Raw genomic sequence first — 14,751 nt, forward strand, 5'->3', positions numbered from 1 at the left:
GTACTTTAAACAACTCTATGGAAGGACTTCAATTTAGCTCTTCAGAAAAATAAATAAATAACAGAAAGTGAGCGGGTTTGGGGGCCACTATTCCAAAGATCTGAGGAGGCAGAAATAAAGAGAAAGAACACAAATAAAATTAATCCCAAGGACGCAAACTGTTTACACCAAAATACAGTTTAACACAAACATACTCAAAGAGATACGCCAAGGAGTAGCCGTGGGCTCCCGTCAGGCAGTTGTCAACGTAAACGAAACGAGTCTTTACGCTGCAAACCTTCGCTCGCTGCGATACCACCGGTAGAGCTGCGAAACCACCGGTAGAGCTGCGAAAAGCACTCTCCGCCTGGTACCTGGCCTGCCCCGAGCACGGCACCGCCCCCAGGCCCACCCCCTCCTGGTTCGCCGCCCGGGTTGGTCGCCGCGGGCGCGGAGGCCACGGTGCCCGGAAGTGCGGTTGACGTGTCCCGGCTGCGCTTGGAATTGTGGGCCACTCCGCTAATGGCGTCTACTAGTCTTGGGGCCCCGGGACCCGCGACTGAAGCTTCTTGCCAGGTTGGCTGGTGACGCCTAGTGTGGCTGGGCCCCGCGATAGCGGGAGGGAGTTGCACGTCCTGTGGGCTTCTTAGTCAGAGACAGCAGAGCTGGGCGGAGCAACCGCGGGGGGCGCCTCGGAGAGGAACCCGAGGAGTTGAGACGAAGCTGCTGGGGGCGCTCGGACGCGCTCTGGGTTCGCAGCCCAGGCCCGGCGGAGCCCAAGAGGCGAACTGGGGAAGGACCTAAGGCCCCTGGAGGGAGCTGCTTGTCGCCCCAAAAGCGGACAGTTTCGGAGTTCTTTCGCCGGCTCAGACATTGGCTTGGAGCTCAGGGAATCATGTCAGGCACCAACAGCCCCGAGGCAGTGAAGAAGCTCCTGGAGAATATGCAGAGCGATTTGCGGGCCTTGTCACTGGAATGCAAGAAGAAATTCCCACCTGTCAAGGAGGTAAGGTTGGGGCTACGTCTGGAGAAGGCGCCATGAGCTTGCCTGGTTCTGTAAGCCCAATTCATCTCCCTTAGTTTGCAGTCCTGTCAAGTTTTTGTGTGTCCCTTGCCCCAGATTTGCGAAATTTGTAGGAGCTCCGCAAACGCTTTTTATAATTTTCTAGAGGTCGGAGACGCTGTGATTTTTCTTCACCCTCCTGACCTCCCGGCTCAGGAGTGAAATTTTGGAGTGAGCTGATTCAGGTGTATTGTACTGTACATTTGTCTTTTCGGCCCTTTTCCAAACTCGAAACTGACCAAACTAAAATTGAAAAACTTAAGTCTCTTACATAAAAGTTATTATCTGTCGTCATGGTGAAATCTATGCTCCACAGGTGTGTAGTATGTCACTCAATTGGAAACAGCTTTTATTCTTGTCATGTGCACATAGTTTACCTCTGTATCAGCCCCATGAAGTATTAATAAATCATCCTTAGCCACCAAATTTAGGACAGATGTTAAGACCACAGCAACTATTTTAAGCCTGTTGTTACAAACTATGCTGTACGTAGTGGGAAGTTTGGACTTGGAGAAAGCAAATACGTCTGAGTTTGAGTTAAAGCAATGCATCTTTCTTAACCTCTATATGCTTCATTTTTCTTTCAGCCATAAAATGGGCCTCGAGGGTGGTTTGATAAAATTTTATAAAATTATGTATGAGAAGGTCTTCAGAGCAAAAATGGTATTAATAGAGAAGCTTCAGTTAATGTATACAAATTAAATTCTCCAAATATTTTCTGAATTGAAATTTTCAACGTTTTTCCTCGGTTAAGATACCGTCTTAATTATCATAAATTAAAAAAATGAAAACTTGAATTTATTTTCTCAATTCTGAAATGAGATACTTCATTGATGTTTTTGTAAAAGCAATTTTATTATTTTTATTTTTATTTTATGTAGTTTGATATAACTGCAGTTTCATTTACTATTTGCCCTAAAAATTCACGAAGTAATTTCATACTTAAATATTTTATTTTTATCATATATTATAAAGATTGTGTAATTAGAACTAGGCTTCTAAGAAATCTTAACTTTTCTATAATTGTTTTGATGTCTGTCATCAGTCCTCAACATATTCCCATAAATTATTTCTTTAATAAAGTAAGCAAATATTACACAACAATGGAAACCAGTTGTGCCATTTTTGGGAAAATGGCTATTATGATACATTTTATTTCAAATGCTCAGTTGTGATAATGATTTTCATAATTTTCTCTGTATCACGTGTGATGAAAGAACATTTTAACAAATAATTTTAAGGAAGCAGCTGTTCTAAAATATTTTTAAGAATAAAGCTGTTAATGTTTGTAAAAGAAATGCTTTCGTATAGAAAATGTCAAGTCCTGTTTTTTAATTTCAATAATAATGTGTAGAATGGACTGTTCCCAGTTCTTAGAACTCATGTAAGTACTGGGGTGTCCCTGTATTATTATTACAGGTCTTTGTGGTCTAGCTTGGGAATTTAATTCCCATTTATTACATTTTTTTCTATGGGAAAATGCACTCAGAGTTTCAAATAGGTAAATTACAAACTTTTGGAATTCAGCCTATTTCTAATTTTGGGACTTTTTTTAAGGCACATTATCTTTTACTTGAACATTGGCTAAAGAGGTACTTAGTAATACACCTAGTCTTTGAGATAATGGCAAAAGTAATTCTTGGTGTGATTATTATCTGTGATAACTTAATTTGTGAATACGAGATGCTCAATAAGAATTTTGTTGAATGAAAAAACTGAATTCTTAACGACTGGCACTTCTAGTGTACTTGAGGTCCTACCTTAGGAATTAGAAAATGATCTTGACCTGTGTCACAGGTTTAAAACAAAAATGAAATAATTAGCCTAACAGTGATTTTTTTTTTTTTTTTTAGGAAAAAGTCTTGTGACTTTAAAAAATATTTTTGTTGAACTAAACAGTCCTTGATAATTAAATAGTAATGCCAAATTTTACTTTTGTTCTTTAAGGAGCTGGTAAGTTTTTCTTTTTGAGTGCTAGGTCAACCCTAAGGCAGAGCCTTACACTAGTATAAGTTTTCCATTTACAGATTAGTGTGCCAGTTAAGGTGCCCCAGTGTCTTCACAGAATATTACCTGAAAAACACGTATTTTTAAGCTATCTTATTAAAAAAAAAACCCACTACCATCAAGTTGGTAATGACTTATAGCGACCCCCATTGGATTTCCAAGGTTGTAAATCTTTACGAAAGTCATTTGCCTCGTTTCCTCCTGCAGACCTTCTGGTTAGCAACCAACTGCTTTACCAGAGTTCCTTAAAACCTAATAAAATAGAATTTAAAATACCTTGTAATTGCAAATGTGTTTTGGAAGGGATGGCTCATTAATAACGTTTAAATAAGGAAGAATTGAGTAAGATTATAATGTATTCCAGGTTTTTTTAAGTAATTTCTTCTTTTTAGTCATAGTGCTAGGCTATAAATATCTTTTTAAAATAATGTAAAGTTCTTTTTGAATTTCAGATCTGTTAGATGAACAGAAGAATACTGATAAAGCATAATATCTAATTTACTGATATTTATATCCTGTCTTTGGATTTTTTTTTTTTTATAGTCTCTCACTTCTTTTCATTAATAAATCTATCTTTTACATATTAGTTTTTTTGTAATGACTGTGATTTTATCCTATCATTTTATAATAAAGATAATTATTAAATAAGAGCAATAAATTCATTTCCTATTTTTATCTGTTCATTTTTGTCAGTACTTAAATATAAATCATGCTTCAACAGTATAACTTTTTTTTAGTGCAAGAGTTATCTGTCACTTTGTTCCAGGGTAGTATTCTTATGGAAAAATTTTTCTTTGCCTTAAAATCACTTTTATGTGGTTGATCTTCAGTGATCTTTAGAAGCAGTGACCTCTGAAGCTTTATGTTTATGTACTCAATTAATATGAAAGTTTTAACCATCTCCTATTACAGGTACTATGCTATGGAAACAGCATAGGCTGGAGACGTGGTCAGAGTGAGTTTATAATTCTTGAGCTGAGTTTTACAAGATGAGTAGAAACTATCCAACAGAAGAAGTTGGAAGCAGGGGGTCATTCCAGGCAGAGGAAATAGTACATGGTGTTTATATTCCATGCAAAATAAATTTCATGCAGAAGGTGATTGGGAGCCATTAAAGCTTTATTAGGAAAAGGAGTACAGGTAATCCCGATTTACATGTTCTGACTTAATATGAAGAGCTCTGGTGGTGGTATGGTTAAGGCATTGGGCTGCTAACCAAAAGGTCAGTGGTTTGAACTCACCAGACACTCTGCGAGAGAAAGACGAGCCAGTGTGCTTCTATAAAGATGTACAGGATTAGAAGGGGGTTGCTATGAATCAGAATTGACTTGATGGCAGTGGCCTTAGTTTTTTGGTCTGACTTACCATAAGGTGCCATTCCTACAACTCCTCCATCAAAAGTCAGTTCTGATGTAAGTCAGATACCACCTTTTTTTTTTTTTTAAAGTTTTCATTAGTACCTTTATTGTAGTACAGGCATACCTTGGAGATATTGCGGGGCTCTGTTCCAGACTACCAAAGTAAAGCGAATATGAAAATCAAATATAAAGAATATCAAAATAAAGCGAGTCACACAAATTTTTTGGTGCATATAAAAATTACATATACACTGTACTGTATTATGTATGTAATAGCATTGTGAAAAAGTTTGAAATATTGTAAGAATTTCCAAAATGTGACACAGAGACCTGAAGTGAGCATGTGCTGTAGGAAAAAATCGTGCTGATAGGCTTGCTCAATGCTGGTTGCCACAGACCTTCCACTGGTAAAACATGTAGTATCTGTGAAGTGCAATAAAACAAGGTATGCCTGTATCTTTATAATTCCAATCTTTGTCTTTAGGGGTTGGACACTTCACATCTGAGAATGATGACATCAGTTTATTACACGCTAAAACATTGTATGTAGTGCCTATTACTAATGATACCAAAAACAGCCAAACTCACTGCCGTCGAGTCAGAGCTGACTCATAGCGACCCTTCCTTGGGTTTCTGAGACGATGTTACTGCAGTACAGATTGCCCAGTCTTCCTTCTGAGAAGTGGCTGGTGGGTTGGAACCGCCAGCCCTCTGGTTAGCAGTCAAATGCCTTAGGCATTGTGCCACCAGAGCTCCTATTACTAATGATAAGATGGGCCAGAAAGAAAAAGTACAGTCATAAGTGCAGTTTGTTGTAGCTCAAATACATTCTAAGTTGGGGACTACCTGTAATGTAATCAGATTTGTATTTAGTAACATTACCTTGATAGTATTAGTAAGAAAAATTAGAGTGGATTGAGATTTGAGGCAATGAGACAGAATTTTAGAAAGTGATGATAGCCTGGATTGAGACATCAATAGAGGTAGACTGAGATTGCTTGCAATGAGGTGGATAGGAGAAAAGGAGAGGGTATGGATTAAAAAGAAATTTAATAGGTAAATTAATTGCTAGGACTTGGTGACCTTTTTTTTTGCTTTCCCCTCCGTAGGCAGGACTCTGAGAGGCCTACTGTTCAGGAGGATTTTTTTCTTTAAATTGTGGTAAAATATGTGAAAGCTGGAACCAGTATAAGAGAGAAGCCTGTCAGAAAGAAAACTCGAGTATTTTCCACTAGTAGAGGGCGATAGAAAAGTGGTAAGACTGTACTATTTCAAAGGCAGAAAACTTGCAAGACCTGGAAAAACAAGGTAGTCCCTTAAAGTTCCAGCTCTCACAGGTTTTGCTGTGTAAATTTTTATTGTAATCATACACTTCAGTGACTTTAGTAATAGTCGAGATTTTGTGCAACCAGTACCACTAGATCCAAAATTTTTTCATCACCCCAAACAGACACTTGTTATGTGCCGTCGAGTCAGACCCGACTCACAGCGACCCCTCCTTGGGTTTCCGAGACAGTATCACTATGGAAGTAGATTGCCCCATCTTCCTTCAGAGGAGTGGCTGGTGGGTTTAAACCGCCAGCCTTCTGGTTAGCAGTCAAGTGCCTTAGGTACTAACTTAGTACCCTTTAAGTAATAACTCCCCATTCTTGTCTCTTCCCTAACCCCTGATAACTGCTAATAAACTTTTGTCTTTATGCATTTGTTGATTTTAGGTATTTCATATAAGTCCTTTTGTGTCTGACTTAATCAGAGCCCTAGTGGCACAGTGTTTAAGGCATAGGACAGCTAACCAAAAAGTTAGCTGTTTGAACAGCAGCTACTGCCCAGGAGTAAGATGCGGCAGTCTGCTTCTGTAAAATTTTATGGTCTTGGAAATCCTATGGGGCAGGGTATGGGGCAGTTCTGTCCTGCCCTATAGGATTGCTGAGAGTAGAATCAACTCGGTGGCAGTGGGTTTGGTTTTTTGGTAATTCATTCAGCATAATGTTTTTAAGGTTCATCCATGTCATAGCATGTATCAGAACTTCACTCTTTTTATGGCTGAATAATATTCCATTATATGTACATACCACATTCTGTTTATCCATTTATCTCTTGGTGGTATTTGGACTGTTTTCACCTTTTGGATATTGTGAATAATGCTGCAGTGAACACTGGAATACCAGTATCTCTTTGAGTCTCTGCTTTTAAGAAAGTCTTCTGGGAATTTCTGGGTCATATGGTGATTCTAGATAATTCTGTGTTTACTTGGTTACCTTTTGTATAATGGAGAGAGAAATCTATGCTGGCTCCCAAGTTTTTGGCATGAGAAACTGGCTGGATTGCTAATAAAAAGGAATACAGGATGAAATGTTTTGGAGACAATGAGTAGTTACAAATATATTATACATAAGATTTATGTTCTGGTTACCTAGTGCTCTCTGACAGGAATATATACCACAAATGGGATGGCCTTAACAAACAGGAGTTTATTCTAATTATAATTTGGAGGCTTTAAGTCCAAGTTCAAAGTGCCAGGCTCTAGGGGCTGGGTGAAAGCCCCTCAACCTTGGGGTCCAGCTCTGCCTCCTGCTCCTGGCCCACTGGAGAATATGTTAATTTATTCAAGTCCATTGAAAGTCCCAAGGTCGGCAGGCTGCTGAATAACACAGTTACATGGAGGGTTCCAGTGTGCCATAAGCTAGAGACCATTCCCAAAGCTATTTGTTATATATGGGAAACAGACAACATACCCAAAGGCTTAGCTGCTCACAGTAGATGCCACCGTGGAGATGATTACCAGTCTCATCGTGGGGAATACTACATCCATCTGCCCAGCCACTCAACCAGGCCCAGCCAAGCTGACACACAAACAAAATATATGTGTCATCCAAGTGAAATTGAACAATTGCATTTAAAAATGATGATTTGGTACTTAGGAATATCAGCTTATACATGACATTAGAAACCATGGGAATAGATGAGATGGGTCTGGAAGTGTATACAGTGAGAATATCAGAGCTGAAGAAGGAACTTTGGGAAGCAGTGGCATTAAAGGGAAAGGGGCACCTTGTCGGACTAAGGTTGAAGGTAATAAGAGAGAAAGGGAGTATTTGGTGGAGCAAGGTCTACAAGAAGACAGTTTCAAACATTGTGGTGTAACCTGGTTTTCAATCTGAGAATGGCAGTTATCTTCTGACAGATGACGAAAGATAAATGTGGGTTGGAATGTGATATATTTGAATTGAGGCCACAGTAGCAAAATAGGAAGTTGTGGACAGTTTGGCCTATGACTTGTGTTTTCTTGATAAGATAGGAAACAGGCTTGTTGCTGGGAGTGATTAGTGATAAAAGAAGTGGAAGGTAAGGAATTTAAGGACAGTAGTGGTTCACTTTGGAGAACTTGACTTCTTGTTGCCAAGAAGTTATTTGTTGGCAGGAAAATTGGTTGTAATGATGATGGACCATTAGATCGAGGTTGTTTTCCATAGAAAGCCAATAGAGTTTTGATTGATTGGAAGAAGATGAAAGGGACTTTAAAAAAAAAAAAAAACAACTCACTGCTGTCTAGTCATTTCTGACTCATAGCCACCCGTTTTTGGGTGTCTGAGGTGCTATCTCTAAGGAAGTAGATTGCACAGTCTTCCTTCTGGGGAGTGTCTGGTGGGTTTGAACTGCCAACCTTCTGGTTAGCAGTCAGATGCCTTAGGCACTATGCCACTAGAGCTCCCAAGGGGACTAGTGGCATCAATGTAATCAAAGAGAAATGGGGTTAGGGAGTGAGAAAGTTTAGGAAGACAGGAGTTGGAACAATATTGGGGATTTTGGATTTCAGATTGCCATGGTAGAGTAGTGCTTATGGATGATAAAGTCCAGGGAGTGGGTGTTAAAAGAGGGAAGAAAGTGAAGGTCTGTGGAGTTTGGTGGTCAAAATTAAGGTTTTGAATAATTTTTTCCTCTTGCTTTCTCTCTTTTTAAATGAAACTGAATGAGTAAGGGTACAAAATAATAGAAAAGTGCAAATAGTTTTTCCAGACTATGAACTCCAAGTTTCCTATTGTTCATTCAGGCCTGGTGGAAGTTGGTTGGCAAGGATTTTTACCTAAAAATGACTGTGATAGAGTTCCTCAGTACCTAGTGTTTTCCCTTTGTTAGCTGGCTCAGAGGGGCCCCCTTTTGTGATAGATGCTTTCTGCTTACCATGACAGAGTTTTCCATTTAACCAGATGTTTGGGGATGAGATCTGGTGGCATAGTGCCTAAGGTATTTAACTGCTAATCAGAAGGTTGGCGGCTCAAACCCACCAGCCACTCCTCAGAAGGGAGGTTGGGCAATCTACTAATGTAGTGATACCACTTCGGAAACCCAAGGAGGGGTCGCTGTGAGTCAAAATCTACTCGATGGCAATGAGTTTGGTTTTCGGTTTTTGAGGTGGGTATAAGGCCTCATTTTTGGAACCTTTTGACAGTGAAAAATGAGGGCTAAATTGTGTATGTTGTTGTTGTTATGTACCATCGAGTCGGACCTGACTCATAGCGACCCCTCCTTGGGTCTCTGAGGTGGTATCACTACGGAAGTAGATTGCCCAACCTTCCTTCTGAGGAATGGCTGGTGGGTTTGAACCGCCAGCCTTCTGGTTTGCAGTCAAGTACCTTAGGCACTATGCTACCAGAGCTCCCAAATTGTGTATAGGTGATGCCAAATACAGGTAATCTTTACATGCTTAGTTAAGAGCTGTTTTGGTTTAGTATTGTAATGTGCTACATGTATTTAATGTACTACAGTACATTAAATTTAATGTACTACAGTACATATGGGATCTCTGGTAGCACAGCGCCTAAGGCACTTGACTGCTAACCAGAAGGCTGTCAGTTCAAATCCACCAGCCACTCCTCAGAAGGAAGATGGGGCAATCTACTTCCATAGTGATACTGCCTCGGCAACCCAAAGGAGGTGTCCTATCAGTCGGGTCCGACTCGACTGCACATAACAACAACAACAATACATATAATGTATTGTAGCTGTTTAATGCAACAACCACTGCCTTGGAGTTGGATCTGACTCACAACGACCCCTCCTTGGGTTTCCAAGGCAGTATCACTACGGGATGTAGATTACCCAACCTTCTTTCAAGGAGCGGCTGGTGGGTTTAAACCGCCAGCCTTCTGGTTAGCAGTCAAGTGCCTTAGGCACTATGCCACCAGAGCTCCTTAATGTACTACGGTATGTATTTTATAGGAGTTCTGGTAGCATAGTGCCTAAGGCACTTGACTGCTAACCAGAAGGTTGGCGGTTCAAACCCACCAGCCGCTCCTCGGAAGGAAGATGGGGCAATCTACTTCCGTAGTGATACTGCTTCGGAAACCCAAGGAGGGGTTGCTATGAATTGTGTCCGACTCGACGGCACATAATAGCAACAACAACGTGTATTTAATATACTGCAGTTATTTTCTTCTTGACTTTATTCAGATAAATTTTTTCCTTATACAAACAATATTATTTGCTTTGGTTTGGTTTGGTATGAGCATAATAGAATAAATCCATATTTTATATGCTAAAATAAATGAATTACAATAACTAAAAAAGTTACAAGTATTTGTCAGAACAATATGACAAGTGTGGTAAAGAATTCTAAGTCATTTTCGTCAAGTCTTACTTTCCTGTGTAATGAAATTTTAGGTAATAGAGTAGACATGCAAGTGGCCTTTGTTTTTGACTTTGCACTCTCTTTTTATGCTGCTGTTGACTCTATTCCAGAAGAGTATATTAGATTTTAAGATCTCATTCATTTTCTTCTTGTAAATATTTTATATTTTAACTTCAAGAATAATATAAGTGTATGATTTGCTCTGTATATTCTCAACAACAACAATGAAATTAAAAAATAATAATATAAGCAGTAACTTTTTCACTAGGACTTCTAGGAAAATTTTGCTAGTATATCACAGTATTCAAAGAACATTTTATTGTGTGAGTTCCTAAAAATACCTTTTGACTAGTCTTTAATATGCTACATATATTTATGAAAATTACACAGCTGATGAAATTTATTATCAAAGTATAGAACAAAATAATTTTTTCATTAAGTTTTTTGACTACTGCATTTTTACTTTAACGTAGACTATGAATAGAGAGCAAAGAATAATGAAAACATTTTAGTGAGAAAGAATGCATTGACTATGTAGGATCATACTTTGGTAACAAAAGAAATAAGACATTATTCTTGATTTATAAACCAATAAGGAAGACATACTTTAAAAATTATTTTCCTTTTGTTTAAATTATAAAAACCAAAAAAACCAAACTCACTGCTGTCGAGTCGATTTCGACTCCTAGAGACTCCTCCTTGGGTTTCCGAGGCAGTATCTCTACGGAAATAGATTGCCCAGTCTTCCTTTCCAGGAGTGGCTGGTGGGTTTGAACCGCCAGCCTTTTGGTGAGCAGTCACAGGCTTTAGGCACTATGCCACCAGAGCCCCCAATATAAGTATACCTTATTTTCAACCATATGCTAAATACGAGGTTTCACTATTAACTGTTATAATTTACTATTTACTTAAACATCTCATAAATGTACAGCATGATAGAAAATACAAAAATTAATGAGAAACTACTTTTATCCTCATGAGGTTAAGTCAAAATTTACTCAATTATTGTGTTTCCAATAGACTAGGAGCTTTGCATGTATTGACTATAATACAACATGCCATTTTAAAGCAGTTTTACAGATGAGGAAACTATGTTTTGGAGAGGTTTGGTAACTTGTATTAGACAGTATAGCTGGAGGAATTAGAATAAGAATCCATAGGCATCTATCTCTAACCACCCTCCTTCTTCCCATTATATGATGCTGCTAAACCAGCTTACTGCCAGTCAAGTTCATTCCTACTCATAGCGACCCTATAAGTTGCAGAAGTGCCCCCATAGGGTTTCCAAGGTTGTAAATCTTTATGGAAGTGGACTGCCACATCTTTCTTCTGTGGAGCTGCAGGCCTTTCTGTTCGTGGCCAAGTACTTTAACCACCGCACCACCAGGGTTTCTTATATCATACTGCATATACCTATCTCTTTTGAGTACAGACACACCTTGTTTTATTGTGCTTTGCTTTATTGGACTTCACAGATACTGCATTTTTTTTTTTTTTTTTTACAAATTGAAGGTTTATGGCAACCCTGCGTCAAGGAGGTATGTTGGTGCTGTTTTTTCAATAGCATGTGCTCACTTTGTGTCTCTGTGTCACATTTTGGTGATTCTAACAATATTTCAAAATTTTTTCATAATATTGTTGCACACTTAATAGACTACAAAAAAAAAGAAACCCAGACCCATTGCCATCGAGTTGATTCCGACTCAGTGACCCCCATTTGATTTCCAAGGCACTAAATCTTAATGGAACTAGATTGTCTCGTCTTCCTTTCATGGAGTGGCTGGTGGGTTTGAACCACAAACCTTTTGGTTAGCAGTCAAATATGTTAGGCACTGTGCTACCAGAGCTCCTTAAGTACACTACAGTATAGTGTAAAGATAACTTTTATATGCACTAAGACACAAGCAAATTTGTGTGACTCACTTTATCATGACATTCATTTTATTACAGTGGTCTGGAACCACATATGCAATATCTCTGAAGTATGGCTGTATTCCTTCTCCTTTTCCTTACATGTAAGTGTATCCCAAGTTCTGTCTTCAGTCTTCTTCTCTTACCATGTATACCCCGTTGGCACTGTCATCCACTTACATCACATCTCACCTTACTGCAGTGTTGCCAATTTCCATATCTATTTCACTACCTCTGCTCTCTTTACCAGGAGCTCTAGTAGTGTAGAGCCTAAGGCATTTAACTGCTAACCAGAAGGCTAGCGGTTCAAACCCACCAGCCACTCCTCGGAAGGAAGGTGGGGCAATCTACTTCCGTAGTGATACTGCCTTGGAAACCCAAGGAGGGGTCGCTCTGAGTTGGATCCTACTCCCCAGCAGTGGTTACCTTGTTGGTTGCTGTGGTGGTTATGTTTTTGTGTCAACTTGGCTAGGTCTGGTTGAGTGGCTGGGCAGCTGGATGTAGTATTCCCCATGATGAGATTGGTAATCAACTCCATGGTGGAATCTACTATGAGCGGCTGAGTAGCTGCCTTTGGGTATGTGGCCTGCTTCCTGTATATAAGGAGAAGCTTTTAGCCTGTGGCACGCTTGGACCCTGCATGTAGCCATGTCGTTGCTCAGCATCATGCTGTGCTCTGCTGACCTTGGGACTTACAGTGGACTTAAGTTAATAGCCTGCCGTGTGGATTGGTAACATCAGGACTGTGCCTTTTTGCTTGTCAACCTTGGGGCTTCTCAGCCTCAGCAGCCAGCAGCTGTCTGAGTGAAGAAATGCCTCTAGCTCCAGTGGGCTGGGAGCAGAAGGCAGAGCTGGACCCCAAGGTTAAGGGGCTTTCAGCCAGCCCCTAGAACCTGGCACTTTGAACTTGGACTTAAAGCCTCCAAATTGTAAGAATAAACTCCTGTTTGTTAACGCCATCCCATTTGTGGTATATTCTTGTCAGAGTGGCACTAGGTAACCAGAACAGTTGCTCTCTTTACCGAGCTTAGATCCATATTTCCAGCCACCTCTTACATACATAGGCTCTGGTAGCCTAGTGCCTAAGGCACTTGACTACTAACCAGAAGTCTGGCAGTTCAAACCCACCAGCCACACCTCAGAAGGAAGGTTGGGCAATTTACTTCCAAAGTGATATGGCCTTGGAAACCCAAGGAGGGGTTGCTATGAGCCGGTCCGACTTGATGGCACATAACAATGACACTTGCATACATCTGCCAGAATATCTTTCACATACTTCAGATAAGACTTTTTGTCCTTGAATTTACCTTTTACTCAGAACTTGCTCTTTTCCCCCTATTTCGCTTGTTCTGTTGACAAGTAAAATGGCACAGTCTTAAGATTATCAAGCAACATGGTAGGCCTCTAGTTCAAGTCTAGAAACTGAAGATCGGCAGACAACTTGGCAGGCCACTGAGATGAAGACTTGGCTACATGCAAGGTCCAAATATGCCAAAAAGATCAAGACTTTTCTCAAAGCATGTTCATATATACTGGAAGCAGACCACATCCCTAAGACAGCAACTCAGCTACTCCGGTAGATTCTACCATGGAATTGATTACAAATCTCATCATGGGGAACTACATCCAGCTGCCCAGCCACTCAAAACCAGGCCTAGCCAAGTTGACACATAACCTTAACTACCACAGAGGAGCAGTATTCCAGAAAGAGTAACAGTTTGACCAAAGCCCAAGAATGGGAAAATTCAGGGCATTTCTTCAACAAGTTGAAGCAGAGTAGTAAAGTAGTATAAAAAAGTTAGAATGGTGATTGTTGAAATGGTAAATATTTCTTTTCCTGTACATTTACCATGATTAAAGTAAAATTAGATTGGCTCCAGCTTCTGATATTGGACGCCATACTGAGGCATTTGCCTGACCTTTCCTTTGTTCTATGATCTTCCAGTTGAAATAGACAAGGAATTAGAAGAAATGGAAAGCAGTCCTATAATTGTGATGGTCAAGACAGGAGAGAACAAAGGTCTGAAGTAACATGGTGGTAGGCTTAATACTGGGTGGAAGAAGTAGGATGGGAAGTAGACTGAAAGAAGAAAAAAAGGACTTTAAAATACCCCACAAAACAATGAAGCTATCAGTGCCACTAAAAGAGGCAGATGTGATAAAAGCCTGAGAGGGCCTGATTGGTAGAGAAGATGAGAAATTCAGTTATTCAATGAGTCAGTTCAGAGAAGCTTTACATTGAAGTATTTGAGGAACATTGAATCTGATAATGTAAAACTTTTAAGTTTTTAAATATGTTTAAAAGTACAGTTGTGCTTAAGCTTATCAAGCCATTAACTGCCTTTTCCTGTTAGTTCTGTAAGGAACTCTGGTGGTTCAGGGGGTAAGGCATTTGTCTACTAATCAGAAGGTCAGTGGTTCAAAACCACCAGCTGCTCTATGGGAGGAAGATGAGGCAATCTACGTCCATAAAGATATACAGCCTTGGAAACCCAATGGGGGTGGCTATGAGTTGGAATCGACTTAATGGTGGTGGGTTGTTGTTATTATTCTAGTACTTTTTTCCCCCTGATATTCTGTTGTTATTGAGAATGGTGGGGGTGGTGTTAGGTGTTGTCGAGTGAATTCTGACTCATAGTGACCCTACATAACAACAAAATGAAACACTGGTCAGTCCTGTGCCCCTGTTTCAGCCCTTGCCATACCTGAACCCATCATTGCAGCCATTGTGTCACTCCATCTCATTGAGGGCCTTCCCCTTTTTCTCTGCCCCTTGACTTTACCAAGGATGCTATCCTTCTCTA

The 14,751-nt window shown here is 39.9% G+C and overlaps 1 protein-coding gene across 1 annotated transcript in view; it reads left to right on the top strand.

Moving 5' to 3' along the window:
- The first annotated feature begins 874 nt into the window (after window positions 1-874).
- Window positions 875-14,751, top strand: part of MON2 (MON2 homolog, regulator of endosome-to-Golgi trafficking) — a 213,996-nt gene continuing 200,119 nt past the window's right edge. Inside the window, exon 1 of the mRNA XM_042781208.1 lies at window positions 875-985. Within this exon, the coding sequence (XP_042637142.1) occupies window positions 875-985 (111 nt within the window). The remainder of the gene's footprint in view (window positions 986-14,751) is intronic.

This window comes from Orycteropus afer, unplaced genomic scaffold (assembly GCF_000298275.1).
Source record: "Orycteropus afer afer isolate SDZICR_OR568_19922 unplaced genomic scaffold, OryAfe1.0 scaffold00097, whole genome shotgun sequence".
NCBI classification, from domain to species: Eukaryota; Metazoa; Chordata; class Mammalia; order Tubulidentata; family Orycteropodidae; genus Orycteropus; species Orycteropus afer.